The sequence below is a fragment of the Lagenorhynchus albirostris genome, chromosome 5, assembly GCF_949774975.1.
Source record: "Lagenorhynchus albirostris chromosome 5, mLagAlb1.1, whole genome shotgun sequence".
Classification (NCBI taxonomy): domain Eukaryota; kingdom Metazoa; phylum Chordata; class Mammalia; order Artiodactyla; family Delphinidae; genus Lagenorhynchus; species Lagenorhynchus albirostris.
In genome coordinates this window covers 3,658,462-3,674,662 of record NC_083099.1, presented here as the reverse complement: position 1 = coordinate 3,674,662, position 16,201 = coordinate 3,658,462, and the positions used below count along the sequence as shown (strand labels likewise).

The 16,201-nt window shown below is 44.0% G+C and overlaps 1 protein-coding gene across 7 annotated transcripts in view; it reads right to left on the bottom strand.

Annotated features, from left to right (window-relative positions):
* The window catches only part of THRB (thyroid hormone receptor beta), a 392,041-nt gene that overhangs the window by 61,905 nt on the left and 313,935 nt on the right, over positions 1-16,201 (bottom strand). For 6 of the 7 annotated variants that reach the window (XM_060149528.1, XM_060149532.1, XM_060149527.1 and 3 more), the window contains one exon: positions 12,154-12,414. The exons of the other annotated variant lie outside the window; for it this stretch is intronic. In XM_060149528.1, coding sequence (XP_060005511.1) covers positions 12,154-12,414 — 261 coding nt within the window. The remainder of the gene's footprint in view (positions 1-12,153; positions 12,415-16,201) is intronic. 7 annotated transcript variants of the gene reach the window in all.

Sequence of the window (16,201 nt, the reverse complement as noted above, 5' to 3'; positions counted from 1 at the left end):
CGTTCACCCTTAGAACACTGAAGGACTCAGGCACAGGGAACAGACTGGTGGTTGCCAAGGGGGAGGGGGTTGGGGGAGGGTGGGATTGGGAGGCTGGGATTAGCAGATGCAAACTATTATATACAGGATGGATACACACCAAGGTCCTATCGTATAGCGCAGGGAACGATATTCAATATCCTGTAATAAACCATAATGGAAAAGAAAAAGGGAAAAATAAACACAAGAGGACTCACACAAAGATGGAGGTGGTTTGGAAGACTGGAAACTATTTCTGAATCACATACTTCAAGTTAAATTTTTATAGGAACAAACATCGGGTGATACAGCAATTTTTATTTTTTGTATTTTTGCCCAACACGCACAATCTGATTCTAATCATGAGGAAACACCAGTCAAACGGAGGGACATTCTAGAAAATAATCAGCCTGCATTCTTCACAAATGTCAAGTGCTATGAAAGACAAAGAAAGGTTTGGAACAGATCAAAGCAGACCTAGGCAGACAAAAACTGAGTGAAAGGCGCACTCCTGGCCTGGTCCTGGCCCGGAAAACAAGCTGGTTTAAGGAACAGCGGTGGCAAAGCCCTGTCGGGAATGAAGTCAGGATCTAGCGACACGCCCCCTCTCAGTCCTGCCCTCAGCCTTGACCTCTCCTCTGTGGGGAGAGAGGGGTGAGGAGTGACAGTTTGTGAAATTTAAATAAAGTCCGTAGGTTAGATGATAGTACGCATCCATGTTAAATTACCCGATTTTGATCATTGTACCCCGGTTTTCTAAGAGAACTTCTTTGCTTTCAGGAGACACACTGAAGTATTTAAAGGGGCATGATGTCTGCAACTTAAGTCTTAAATGGTTCTGAAAAATGATAATATGTATATAGGCAGACAAACACGTAGTATTCACACACACAGAATGATAAAACAGATGTGGCAACATGTTAACAGTTGGTGAATCGGGGTGAAGGGTATATGGGAGTTCTCTGTACCACTTCCACTTTTTGGTAAAGCTGAGATTAAAATCAAATAAAAAAGAATTTATAGGTTTGCCTTAGCAGATCTTCCAGGAAAACACACAACTCACTCAAACTTGAAGACATGATGGTCTCCTGCCACCAATTTTCTTTTTCCAATTCAACGCTTAAAAAGAGAAACCAGGCCTTGGAGCAACTAAGCCCGTGCACCACAACTACTGAGTCTGCACTCTAGAGCCCGCGAGCCACAACTACTGAGCCCGTGTGCCACAACTACTGAAGCCCGCGCGCCTAGAGCCCGTGCTCCACAACAAGAGGAGCCACCACAATGAGAGGCCCACGCACCGCAACGAAGAGTAGCCCCAGCTCGCCGTAACTAGAGAGAGCCTGTGCAGAGCAACAAACACCCAATGCAACCACAAATGAATAATAGATTAATGAATTAAAAAAAAAAGAAAAACAAGACTTCCCTGGTGGTGCAGTGATTAAGAATCCACCTGCCAATGCAGGAGATATGGGTTCCATCCCTGGTCCAGGAAGATCCCACATGCCGCGGACCAACTAAGCCCGTGAGCCACAACTACTGAGCCTGCGTGCCTAGATCCTGGGCTCTGCAACAAGAGAAGCCCCCGCTTGTGGCAACTAAAGCCCGCGTGCAGCAACGAAGACCCAACGCAGCCCAAAATAAATAAAATAAAAAAATAAAATAAAAAAACAAAACCCAGAAACCAACCCCAAAACTAAGCAGATCTGGTGGTGATCATTTTGAGACGTATAGAAATACTGAATCACTAAGCTGTACACCAGGAACTGACATAGTGTTGTAGGTCAATTATACTTCAAAAACAAACCAAAAAACTCATAGAAAAACAGATCAGATTTTCTGTTACCAGATGCTGGGGGGGGGGGAAGGGGGAGGGGGAATTGGATGAAGGTGGTCAAAAGGTATAAACTTCCGGTTATAAGATAAATAAGCACTAGGGACGTCAGGTACAACATGGTAAATATAATTAACACTGTTGTACGTTATGGAGAGCAAATCCTAAGAGTTCTCATCACAAAGAAAAATATTTTTTCTATTTCTTTAATTTTCTCTCTGTAAGGGATGATGGATGTTCATTAAACTTACTGTGGTCATCCTTTCACAATGTATGTAAGTCAAAATGTTATGCCTTAAACTTATACAGTGCTGTATGTCAATTATATCTCGATAAAACTGGAAGAACAAAAATTGAAAAGTAAGCCAATTTGCAATAAAACAAGAAGCCAAGCTCAATAGCCTTTGATTCATCTGAGAAAAGTGTGTCAGATTGATTAGTGTTATTTTCTTACTTTTTAGTGGTGAGCACCACTATTCTTAATATTCTTCATTCTTAAAGGCTTATATTCTTTTTTTTCTTTTCTTTTTTTTTTTTTTTGTGGTATGCGGGCCTCTCACTGTTGTGGCCTCTTCTGTTGCGGAGCACAGGCTCCGGACACGCAGGCTCAGCGGCCATGGCTCATGGGCCCAGCCGCTCCGCAGCATGTGGGATCTTCCCGGACCAGGGCACGAGCCCGTGTCCCCTGCATCGGCAGGCAGACTCTCAACCACTGCGCCACCAGGGAAGCCCTAAAGGCTTATATTCTTAATATTGCAAAATACTTTAAAACATCGTAAGAATAAGCATTTCTTTCCTTTATTTGTGGAAGAAATGAGACTCAAACATAGAATGATCACTTCAAAAGAAAGTTAAGAATGAGCATATCATGTGTAACCAGAAAGGGATAACAAGAAAGGAGTATCCCTAGGTCCGGCCATAAATATGAAATGAGATGAACCCATGTCAGATAACTGTTTCCTTGGAAACGCAGTCAATTGAAAGTCCTGCAAAAATTAACATGTATTTTTTTCCTCCCTTAAAGGGCAGGAGCTTCTTTTACTTACATAGTTTTGACCTTTAGTTTTGTATCTTAGGCGTATTATAAGACGTTTTTTCCAGAGCTGGGCAAACAGAGCCAAATAAGTATCTTTTCATTAGTTCTGAGGCTTGGCTTACGATCATATGGCCTTTGTAGCTGCATATTGTGGGGCAACTGTGAGGAGGGTAGTTGGGGTAAAACCTGCCACTCACTGAATATTGCCATCTGGACTAATAAACCATCAGCCCACATGCAATGTTGTCACTCACGCTGAGTGAGTTCACAGTAGAGCTAATTGAGTTAAGTAGTCATATTGGCAACAGAGTTCTGTATTTTATTTTATTTTTTTGATGTGGATCATTTTTAAAGTCTTTATTGAATTGGTTACACTATTGCTTCTGTTTTATGTTTTGGTTTTTTGGTCTCGAGGCATGTGGGATCTTAGCTCACCCACCAGGGATTGAACCCCCATCCCCTGCATTGGGAGGCAAAGTCTTAACCACTGGACCACCAGGGAAGTCCCCAGTTCTATATTTTAAGAGGCAGTAAAGTTGAACGATGTCAAGTCTCTTGTATAAGCCAATACTGACAAATGCCCTGAGGATAGTGGTTCAACAATGGTTGAAGGCAATGGTTCTGTCTCAGCCGATGCCATGGAGGATGGCTCTGGACCACGGAGGATTCCCGACTCTCTTTCCCAAAGCCCTGCTGGTTCTGGATTTCTGGTATCTTTGCAGTGTGGGTAGAGGAACAATTCAAGTCAAAGAGGCTGGATTGGTCCAGAACCAAGACTAATCTCTAAAGACAGCTCATCCTGAGCATCACACAGGTGATAAGTGCAGGTGAAATGGTCCCCAGGAGACCTGCCTTGTCTGCGATGGTGCTACCAGAGGTTGCTCTTGGCATGGATTTTCTGCTTTTCCGGGGTTTTCAAAACCCAAAGCCTCTGCCCTGCAGAGGTAAGGATAGAGGGTAGAACTGGTCACCAACACCTTCGGGAAGAGAAGTTTATGATGGAACATGGGTACGTTTTCAGAAACTGAAGGGGGAAGAAGCCTAGACTTACTAAAGAACTGAGAATAACCTGAAGCCTCCTCTGTTCCTGGGGAAAGCTGGCCCAGGGTTCAGTAAGAACACTGAAAGAGGCAGCAGAAGGCGACTGATTCTGCAATTTATCCTGGAGCTGGTGCTATGTTTTCATGATGATCATAGCTTAGGTTTTGGGGGCCAGTACTGATTTAATGTATTTTGCTCTATTTTTCCCACAGGGGGAAATATGGTTATTATATTGGAGAAATACTTTATTTTATTTTTGCCATTATTTTGTATTTATTTCTATTTACTTTTTTTTTTTTTTTTTTTTTCTGTGCTGCTTGGCTTGTGGGATCTTAGTTCCCCAACCAGGGATTGAATCCAGGCCACGGCAATGAAAGCCCAGAATCCTAACCACTAGGCAAACAGGGAACTCCCTACTTATTTTCATTTTAATTTTTTAAATTTTAAAATATTTGATTGGATTATAGTTGATTTACAATGTTGAGTTAGTTTCAGGTGTACAGCAAAGTGATTCAGTTATACATATACATATATTCATTCTTTTTCAGATTCTTTTCCCATTTACAGAATATTGAGCAGAGTTTCCTGTGCTATACAGTAGGGCCTTGTTGGTTATCTATTTTATATATAGTAGTGTGTGTGTTAATACCAAACTCCCAATTTAACCCTCCCCACCACGTTTCCCCTTTGGTAACAAGTTTGTTTTTGAAATCTGTGAGTCTGTTTCTGTTTTGTAAATATGTTCGTTTATATCATTAAAAAAATAGATTCCACATATGAGTGATATCATATATTTGTCTGTCTGACTTACTTCACTTAGTATGATCATCTCTAGGTCCATCCATGGTGCTGCACATGGCATTATTTCATTCTTTTTTATGACTGAGTAATATTCCACTGGATATATGGACCACATCTTCTTTATCTATTCCTCTGTGGATGGACATTTAGGATGGAATGTAGGTTGATGTCCGTGGTTTCTCTGTGGCCAACTAATCTCTGATTACAGTATTTGTTGGAGAGAATTAGGGATTTGTCCATAGTTCAATAACTGGAAAGTGTCAGAGCCAAGAGGCAAACCCTGATCTTCTGTTCTAAACAGTCCCTATGCGCCTACGACGTGCTGAGCGACGTCCCTAAGACTCAGTGCAGTAGGCCAGCTGTGTAACAGGAGGATTCTCAGAATGGTTTTCTTTTTCAGCTTTACTGAGGTATAACTGACAAATAAAATTGCAAGATATTTAAAACATACATTGTGATGATCTGCTGTATTTATCAAATGATATGTATATTTGTGTGTATGTGTGAGCATCAGTCTTGGAATATCTTGATAGCCAGTGATCAGTATGCCATTCACACCTTTGTCTAAATGTGACTGGAACCTCTTTGTATTTTCATCCTGTGTTCCAGGCCAGCTCCTGGCCAGCAGTGAGGCGGTGACGTTTGTTTGCAGGGCGCCATGTCTGTGGTAAATACCACTCCTACTGCACAGTGCACAACCTGACAACCTGTACAGTGCTGCGTGGGAGACCTGCTCTTTATTTTCTCTCTCTCACCCATTTCCCTGTGATCCTCAGCCCTCTCATGGCCTCCTCCCTTTCCCACTCCTTCTATTGCCTTTACTGGATCCTGTTGAGGAGGAAAGGAATCGGACTCAATTCTCCACTTGGAGATACTAGTGACTTGATAAGATATCCAGCCTGGAGGTTTGCATTTTGAAAGACCACAGAGAAAGGGCCATGATGGAATTACAGGCACTCAGGGCAACCCGTGCAGGAAGGGAAGGACTTTGAATTCCAGTGGTCACCTCTGATAATTTTGTATGGCTGACTCTCCCAATAGTTATCTTTCCAACTTCAGTGCAAGGTCAGTAAGTTAACCTCCCACGTTGTCCCAGATTTCGTCTGAAAACTACCTGTTGGGATTATCACGGGATTCGGCTGTTGTGTCTCTTCCCCCTGCTTCCATTATATTCCTGGCTTTAAAAACTTCTAACCTGTTAGCATCAACTTAGTGGTTATTCTCACGTGGGCGTTCTATATCCCTAATATCCTATCTGCTTCTCATAATGTTTCTAAGCTTCATGATGAGAAGATAACTCTTACTTATTGAGCGCTCACGGTGTTCTGTGAAATCACCTAAGCTGCTTTCTGTCCACAATATATACCTTATTACACTTCAGAAAACACCAAGAGGTCCCAGGAGTTGTTTTGTCATCCTCACAACGTTGGTGAGTGGATTCTCCACAGATGAAGTGGCCTGGGCTTTCTTTTCTAGCCCTTCTCTTTCTGTCTGCCCTGGGCTGCTGATGGGTGCGCTTCCCTGCCTTGGAAGTATCGCATCTCAGAGCTCTCTGGCATGTGCCTGAAGCTGGTGGAGAGCACCTACTCCCATGCTGATGCCTGAGGCTCCCCGATGCCCTCGAGGTGTGTGACTCACACCGGTGCTCTCAGCTGGAACCGTGCTTCCTGATGGATGGGGAGAAGGGACAGAGAGGAGAGTGGAAGTGGATGGAGCAGATGGTCTACTGGTGGGAGGGCTAAAGCTTTTTAATCCCCGACCTTCTAAAACACTCATTTACCTGAAGATGTCCTTGTATTTTACTTAAGGACAAAGAGAGCCATCACGTGTTTGAAAATGTGACTAACTTGAAGGATTATAATGCACACCATAACTTGACTTCATTTTTAGAACACTCTGTTATTTTGGTAAGTGAGGATTATACATCATTCAAAAGGGTCATCATTGATTTGGTTCACTTTTTTCCTCCTTCTGAAGAGCTTGTGTTCATAGTCTGCCCCTTTGCGGACATAAGAAATTGCTTTAAAAAGTGCTTTAACGTGTCTACATCTTGGGGACTGGTTTAACAAATTATATCTATAAGCAAGGATAATCTACAGCCAATAAAAGTCAGGATTCAGGAGGATATTTAATGACAAGGGAACATGTTCATGATATACTGTTAAGCCTTAACAGCTGGTTAAAAATGGTATGCCTAGTATGATTCCAAGTTTGTAAGACATAGATATGCACAGAGAAACAGACTGAACTATAATAAAGATTTTAATATCCTTGGAGGATGGAATTACAAACGATCTCTAAAAGTCATTTTTGTTGAACTTTTGGGAAAATTTTACTTTTCGTACATGGGGGGTTTTTTACAGTGAGAGAAAGTAACTTCCTAGTAAAATTATTTTGACTATGTTTTCTTGCCTTTCTGGGTATCTGAGATTCAATTCTCTTGATACTAAACACAGAACGGACCTACAGAGAAAATTCAGTGAGCTCACCCGATTGCTATCTTTTTTTCCAATGCAACCCTGGAAATGGGTCATTCCCTGCCTTGTTTCTTCCACCAGGTTCCAGTGTTTCAGGAAAGTCCCTGATTGACATCAAGGGCAAACATCCAGGCTGGAGGTCTGACTGTCTGGGTTCAGCAGGGCTGACAAGATCCAGCTACAGGGGTGCGTGCATCTGTCCAGGACCCATCCTTGTGGGGCTGGTGGGACCTGTGGTTCCCAGAGAGAAGCTCGGGAGGGTGTGAGAGGGCTGAGGGGAAAAGCCTTGTAAGAACTTGGAGGAAGAGCTGGGCTCCAGCCAAACAGAGTGGGACTCTCAGAAGGGTTCAAGTCCCAGAGGGATGTTACTGGGCAGAGTGATTGAGCAGAACACCCGGGTGGCAATTAAAAGAAGCCAGGCCTAAAGGGAGGACCCCATCAAGAATGGAGAGACTCAGGTGGCTCCCCAAGGTGCGCTCAAGGAAAGGAATTAAAATGCACATTCCCCGAGTGTCCACTAGGTGGCAGACACTTTCCTTTACTGGTACTAAGAGCTTGTCCATATTCTCAGGCACCTCCTGATGCTCAAGTCTTAAGAAATGCTCAGAGGGCTGGTTAAAATACAGATTCCTGGGCCCCTTTCCAGAGCTTCCAGCTCAGTAGTCTGGGGCCCGAGATTCTGCATTTCTAAGAGGTCCAGGTGCTGCTAGTGCCACTGGTTGGAGAGCTGGGAGCATCATCTCAGACTCTGGGAAGGGAGGAGGTGGGCGGGGAGCAGGGTGTGGTCCTCACCGTTGAGCAATTAGCTCACATTGTGACAAAAACTCTAAGGCAGCAGTGTGGCTGGGGGAGGGGAACAGGGTCACTTGCTTCTGGCTGGAAATAGCCTCTGGCACTAGAGCAGATTTGAATTGTGGGATATGCAGCAGAATGTCAGGGCTCCAGGGCTCTCATTTCATTTAAATGTGTTACCAATTAATTTCCTTGCAATGGTTGTAGCACATAGGAGCACACGTACATGCAGATTAAAATAAAAGCAGTATTCAGATCAAAATGAAAAAGAAGGCATTCAGTACCTACCAAAAATAAGCCTAGAGAAAAACATTAAGAATACTACAAAGGGAGAAAACATTAAGAATACTACAAAGGGAGAATACTACAAAGGGACTTCCTTGGGGGCTCAGCGGTTAAGAATCCGGCTGCCAATGCAGGGGACATGGGTTCGAGCCCTGGTCTGGGAAGATCCCACATGCCGCGGAGCAACTAAGTCCGTTCGCCACAGCTACTGAGCCTGCGCTCTAGAGCCCACGAGCTGCAACTACTGAGCCCGCGAGCCACAACTACTGAGCCCACATGCCACAACTACTGAAGCCCACATACCTAGAGCCCGTGCTCCACAACAAGGCCCCGCTCGCCACAGCTAGAGAAAGCCTGCGCGCAGCAATGAAGACCCAACACAGGCAAAAATAAATTTAAAAAAAGAAAAGAAAAAGAATACTGCAAAGCATAAATCAGTAAATCTCGAATAATTTACAAAATATCCTGTCCACGATGGCCCAACCCTTGGTTCTGCTGCACAAGATTTTTATACAGAGCCCTGCGTGACCGACCAAGCGAGTCTGACAATATCCAACCAGACTCTACCCTGTTCAGTGAGATGGATCCACTGATCATGCCTTTGAACGCCAGTGGCGATGCTATTTGGCTATGACTGTTTCTAAAGCTTCTTCTCGGTTTCTGTACTTGCATCAGTAGAACCGGGTAGGAAGTAATAGTTTGCAGAAGGGTACCCAACCACAAACCATTGTGCTGTACAGTGGAAGCTAACACAACATTGCAAAGCAACTACACTCCAATAAAAATTAATTTAAAAACACACACACACACACTCAGAGGCACATTGGTCTAGACTGGCTAGATCACTGATTTGGGAGATGGGCTTTTGCAGAACTTCAAACAGCCCATGTGTTCTTATGGCTCCTTCACTGCAGATTCTTTCTGTATCTTTAAGGGTCATTTGGTTCTCATCAATTCCATTTGGAGTCCTTGAAATGGGGGTACTTGGATGGATTTTTGGCCCTGCTGCTATTTCTTCAAGGATATGAAGGACAATCTCCTGCACATGGTAGGCACTTAATAAACACAGATGGGACGCAGGCAGGGAATGGTAGCCCAGGAAAGAGATACCAAGCACACTTGCAGGCTAGACGGAGAGAGCCAGGAACTCAATGCCCAACCTGGATGGATGTCAAAATAGAGCTCTTCTCACAGATCCTGTGAGGAGGTGGCTGGCCAGCCGAGGAGATGGAGAGGACCCAACTCAGAAAAGAAAAGCAACCACTCCAGCTGTGTCCCTGGCCTCACCACCACCTCGTCAAATACCGGTGTCCATTGGGAACGAGTGAAATTCAGTTTGCGGTTTTGGCCATGACAGTAGGCTTCCTCAGCATCTTCACGCTGAACCAAGGCATTGCTTCGCGTCCATGCCAGTGTGAACCCTGGCTGTTGCTCTGGAAACTACGGGAGCGTTTACCTCAGTTGCGTTCCTTTTAAAACTAGAATCTGGAGGAAGGCCTTTCATTTACTAATTTAAGTATATTTTCCTAGTCAACAGTTCTCCACCTTGCAGCAAAAGAGAGCTGAATGGATGCGAAACGGATGGTCAAATCTAAACCCCCCGCGACGTCACGCTGCACCCCACACCCACCTGTCCTGGTCTCCTTCTTCATCCCTCACCGGGCACTCAGCGCAGCCCAAGGCATTTATGTGATTTAATGATGCAGAGCTGATCATAACGGTCACAGCAAGAATGAAGCTGCTGCTTAGAGAGCACTATGGGAGATATTGTGCTAAAGCGCTTAAATCCATTATCTTCAATTCTATCAACAATCACGTAGGTTTGCTCAAGGACAGAAGGTGGAAAGGCTGAGATTCTAGCCCAAATATGGCAGACTCAAAAACCTGTGATCTTAATCACTGTATTTACAACACTTAGGGTCTTGGATCCAAATAGAAACTCTTTCCTTTTGCTTTTAAGGGTTACCAACAAACTGGAAACTGGACGGCGTCGCAAACTCTACACATCCAAGGCCAAGATTTCTCACAAATGATGGAGATGGACCCATGAATGAATGAATGAATGAATATGGGTACCAATTAGGAATAAGTCACATTCAGTTTGTGAGGTCCTTAGATCACGAGGACACTGCCGTTTCCTGTAAACCAAGGCATTTCACTGTGAACCTGATGTGGTGTTGACGCCAGCTTCTAAAATCTGAAGATACAACCTGGTTACAAGTTCTAAGACTAACTCTCAATTGCATTTCAAACAAGTGTGCACATACACACAGAGACACCTGTTTTATATCCTGACTTTTTTGGAAAAACTTATTTTGCTCTTTTTCTAAATATCCCTTTCAATTTCTCAAATCTCCTAAATAATAAAGATGAGAGACAGTTCAAACACAAATCTTCCCCAAGAGAACATGTGTGGTTTTGACGGTATTGAAATCAGAGCTCATACCGCTATTTTATTATTTGTTTAGATAATCCTATTTTCATCTGAAACAATCCACACACCCAACTTCACAGGTCACTTAGCTTCTGAAGTGTTTTCAGAAAAGTTAAAGGACCAGCAGTTTTTTGAGAGGGATGAATATGATCATGTTTTATGTTCAAGTTAGAACACTTTGCAAAAGTCCTTCATGGCTCATATATAAGAGTCTTTACAAACTTTCATTAATATATCTTGGTATGTGATTGGCAGATTTTCAGATACACCATTTAAAACTTTATCATGCTAACACAACATTGTAAATCAACTACACTTCCATAAAAAAATAACTTGATCATGAGTCAAAGTCCTTAAAGAAAATGGAAAAAGACCTTATTTTTAAAAATGCTGAATTGAAAGAGAGTGGGAGGTCACATGAACTTGGACATTTAAAGACACAAACTGATTTAAGAAGCAAAGATTTTGGGAAGCCCTAAGACCATAAAGCGATCAACACAAAGACATCTGTCAGGGTGGAGGCGACCGAGGTAAAGACCAGTTAAATCTAATGCAATCAGAAACTTAGGCCAGTTTAACATCTTTTTATGAGGTGACAACCCCCTAACACCATAATCTCGCCTTTCAGGATGATGACACAGGACTTAATGAGTAAAAGAAAACAACTTCAAACCTCTCTCTTGAACATGAATTGTCTATTTAGGTTAAAGGTAGACTTTGAGATCCCATTAGCTACTGGCACAACTGGGAAAAGTCATGTACACGCACACACGCACACACACGCACACACGCACACACACGCACGCACACACACGCACACACACACACGCGCACACACACGCATACACACGCACACGCACGCACACACGCGCACACACACACACGCACACGCACACACATGCACATGCGCGCACACACACACGCACACACGCACACGCACGTGCACACACACACGCACGCGCGCACACACACGCACACGCACACACACGCGCGCACGCACACACGCGCGCACACACACGCACACACACGCGCGCACACGCACGCACACACACACACGCACACACGCGCACACGCACACACACACGCACACGCACACACACGCACGCTTCAAAGCAAGCAGTTATGTAACAATATCAATGTCTGTTTCTACTTAGCTTCGAAAACAGAAGTGAAGCCAAAACTAACAACCCTCCTGCTAATTAGAGAAAGAAAAATGTCTTCTCCCCAAGTGCCCCAACATGAAACTGAAATTAACTGCTTTCCTTTGGAACCCACTTATTTTATGCTTCCCAGAAGATATGGGGATAAAGAAACTTTGGAAGAGAGCAGCTGGGGAAAACACATGGACACCATACGTGGACTCAGTGGAAACAGAGCACACACTTAAGAGAAAATTCTTTTCCTTGTGGCAACTGGGGTCTAATAAAAATCTGGTTACCTTTACATTTCTTCTCTTCCGTTTGGAAGGTCTGGGCGTTAGGGACGCTCTGATCGTTCACATCGTCGTGGTCCAGATGGAATATGGAGCTGGTCCAGGTGGCCTGGATGAGATGCCGGGGCGACTGTTCATTCTTCAATGCGCTGCGCCTCTCTGGGGGGCTCTTCCTGTGCAGGCAGGCTTCAGACATTCCCACAAGCTTCCACTCCTGCTTGCCGTGGGGACAAGGCTTCGGCTTGTCCCAGGCTGGAAGGCCATTTTCTGGAGGGTTGAAAAACACGAGATGACGAGCTTTGGCATTGTCAGGACGGGGCTGAGATGGAGAGGTTTGGAAGGCAAGTGCTTCCTCGGTTCTTTGGGGCTGACAGCATTCGCACACCCCTCCCCTTGACAGTGGTCATAAGATGCAGAGGGTGTCAGCCTCGGGCATGGAGCCACCGGCGCTGGATTGCCTGTCGGAGTAATCAACACATTCCCCCGATTTTACTGCCTACAAAGATGTCAGCTCCTCCGTGGGAAGGCTGCCCTTTCGCCAGCCCTGCTCCCAACAGCGATGGCCCAGGAGCAAGTGGACACCAATTTATGTCACTGCTTAGATGACCATTTGAGGTCTCGAGGGTCAGGGCTGGCCGTGGACACTTTTCAGAGCCTCAGGACATAAAACGTCCAGGATTCGGCCTTATTTGACTTGGGTGTTATCACAGGCTGACCTGAGGGGCACCCTGTTGCTTAAGAGGGACGTGCCACGTGGCTACGTGAGAGTGACAACTCTGTTCTCCCTGTCACCTTCCACTCCCGACAGCCTGACACAAAGGGCTGGCTCTTCCAAGAGAAACTGTGTCGATGGTTTCAATGTTGTCCCAAACAGGCGAGGAGATCAGATGAACCGAGCAGATCGTGCTTTATTTGTGGGGTAAATTAAGAGCCCTAATGATAGAATGAAAAGCCACATGTCTCTTGCGTTGAGATACAGGCAGTTATGGTTTATGTATACGATGTTGTTTTCTCTATTCAATTTATAGGGACTTGAAGGTCTGCCCTCTAGAGAATGGGGAACAATAGAACAATATAATGAAAACGTTCTCACACTAACCTTCGCTGGTGGCCAATTTTACCTCCTTGAATATCTTACTGAATACAGCTATAAAGTAGAGAGTAAAAAGGAGTATGCTAATATATATAATTTGTAGATGCAGTCACATTAAAAAACATAATCCATCTGGTCACCCATATTTCCAGAAATTCGTAGGCTACTGTCTGTCAAAATGAGAAAAAAATATAGAGTTCTACTTTTAAAGTGATTATAGACAGCGATGGAAAGACTAATCGATAAGTGAATTTCTTTTATGCTGAAAGGGCCAAAGGACCGTGAATATCTATATCAGAGAGACAAGTCCATCCTGGTCTGTGCATAGTACTGGGAATTTAAAGCTGCTGTTCAGACACTTAAAATGAATTTTAAATTACTTAATGCAAGGGTTAAACATGCTTTCGCTTTTCACAAGCCCCCTTTGCCAAGCTACTAGATGCCTTCAGAGATGTTGGTTAGGGGTGGTTTCTCTAAAGGTGTCATCTGTTCTCAGCCCCTTTTGGAAGTTGCATTTACCTTTCCTGGTCTTGGGGTTACTGTGTGGAAACCCCGATACCCATCCACTTTATTTCTAGTACAGGAGAAGACTGTGAACAACTAGAGCAAGATAGCAATAATCGACACGTGATTTCTCTGTCACAGTCAATGGAAATACTGCAGCATGAAATACCCTAACTTGGCCAGTAACCAATGATCCGCTTTCAACAAAATCGTACAACACTTTTGGATGTAATATTTGCTCTTATTCAGAGAAGAGCCCTGAAAATTCACTCTATGCAAAGGGCTGTGCTAGGCATCGTGGGAGGGGAGCGAACTGGACCTGGGTTCTTTCTCCTCAGTTTCTAGGGCGTTATTCAATGCATGGTAAATCCAAAAGGTCTGGACTCCAGCATGCCAGCTCCTGTTGCAATTACAGGCACTTAGTCTCACTTTCCATGAAAAGAACAAAATAGCTTAGGATCTTGGGAGATTGTATGGCATTTCAGATGAAACGTATCTGTGTGGAATCCTTTCAAGGACCCAGTATCCATGAGGGTTTGAGGTTTTCATGAGCTAGGACTTCCCTGGCAGTCCAGTGGTTAAGACTACGTGCTTCCACTGCAGGGGGCAAGGGTTCGATTCCAGGTGCGGGAACTAAGATTCCACATGCCACGCGGTGTGGCCAAAAAAAAAAAAAAAAAGTTTTTCACGAGCTAAATATAAAGCCACTGAATGCAAGGGTTAACTTTGCAAAAAGAGTTTCATTTCGTTTTTACAGAAGTGAAAAGCCTTCTCACCCATGCACGTTTCTATGATGTCTACTCAGTTGTCACGGACTCTAATTCCTTGGGAAATTGCACCGTGTAATGCTCCATTTTATTTTTATTTTTTTAAATTTACTTTTGGTTGTGTTGGGTCTTCGTTGCTGCGTGCAGGCTTTCTCTAGTTGTGACGGCAAGCGGGGGCTACTCTTCGTCGCGGTGCGTGGGCTTCTCATTGTGGTGACTTCCCTTGTTGCAGAGCACGGGCTCTAGGTGCATGGGCTTCAGTAGTTGTGGCACGCGGGGTCTAGAGCACAGGCTCAGTAGTTGTGGCTCACGGGCTCTAGAGCGCAGGCTCAGTAGTTGTGGCGCACGGGCTTAGTTGCTCCGCGGCATGTGGGATCTTCCCAGACCAGGGCTTCCTGAATTGGCAGGCGGATTCTTAACCACTGTGCCACCAGGGATGTCCCTAATGCTCCACTTCAAATAATGTTAAAGTTTTTTGTAGCACCTCCAACAGTTGATTTTTCTGCAGAAATTCTTAAAACGTGGTATTAATTCCCCTACCTGCACAGAAATTAAGAAATACAGCCAAACTGGGTAGCCACTGCTCCCTAGTGAAGGGAGCTAGTCAACATGCGTGGATGAGAGATGATGGAAGGGACCCCACCCAAGGGGACATTCCTCCCTAAACACAGCCCATTAAAGTTTGCTCAGCACGTCCCCTGGGCCAGCAAGAGCAGGAATTTCTTCTAAGCAAGTGAGGTTATTTTTGCGGGGAGGCAGGGGATAGGATTGCCTTCCAATTCCCTAAGAAAAGAGTCCGAGGTGGTTTGGGAAAAGGGCTCCATTCGTGAGAGGCGTTTACGAGCTCGTAATTACTGTCTGTAATTACGTTCATGATAATGATATTCTGTTGCTTAACTGGCAGGTTTATTGTTGGGGCACTGCCGGCACATCTGGGCCTAAGAAGCCCTGGTTGGGTCACGGGAAAACTTGAGGGATTTACTTAAGGAGGATTCTTGATTATTTTCCCAAGAAGAGAAGGGCATATATGATTCCTATTCCATTCCCAAGGAGGGATGAGACACGATTCCAGGCTCCTTCAATTCTGCCTGCCGAGGATGCTGTGAACTGTGTTATTTATTTATTTATTAATGGATTGGTTGAGATTTCAATGCTCCAATTTTATAAACAAAAATTTAGGTTATTTAATATTAAAGCAGAGACAAAAAGTTTTACCATTGTTTTAATCAAGTAACATAGCTGTTTGAAACAGGAAATTTTAAGACAGTTGAATAGAGCAAAGGGAAAGATGATTAGGATAGCCACTCTGAATAAATTCCTTACTATATGCATTTGAATTCCACTGTAAGTTTGGCACTAGACTGAACACTGGCCTAAGACAAAATTTTCTCTTTAGTGTTTAGAAGCCCTGAACGTTTTCCTTCAGATTTAAAAGAAGAAAAAGAGGAAAAAAAAAAAAAAAGGGAAGAAAGAAAAAGGGAAAAAACCCTCTATAACAGAACCTCCTTAGCTTGATAATGGATATGCTGCATGCAACTTCATACCCCCTAAAGAATTTCAGAAAATGGCAAAAAATTTAAAACCTAGGTGGGATGTGAATTTGCAAAAACCTCTTCTCTTTGGTGTGACAAAGCTCACTCCCTCCTGGTAGGTATATGGCTCTCCTTCAATCTCATCAAAATCTATCAGA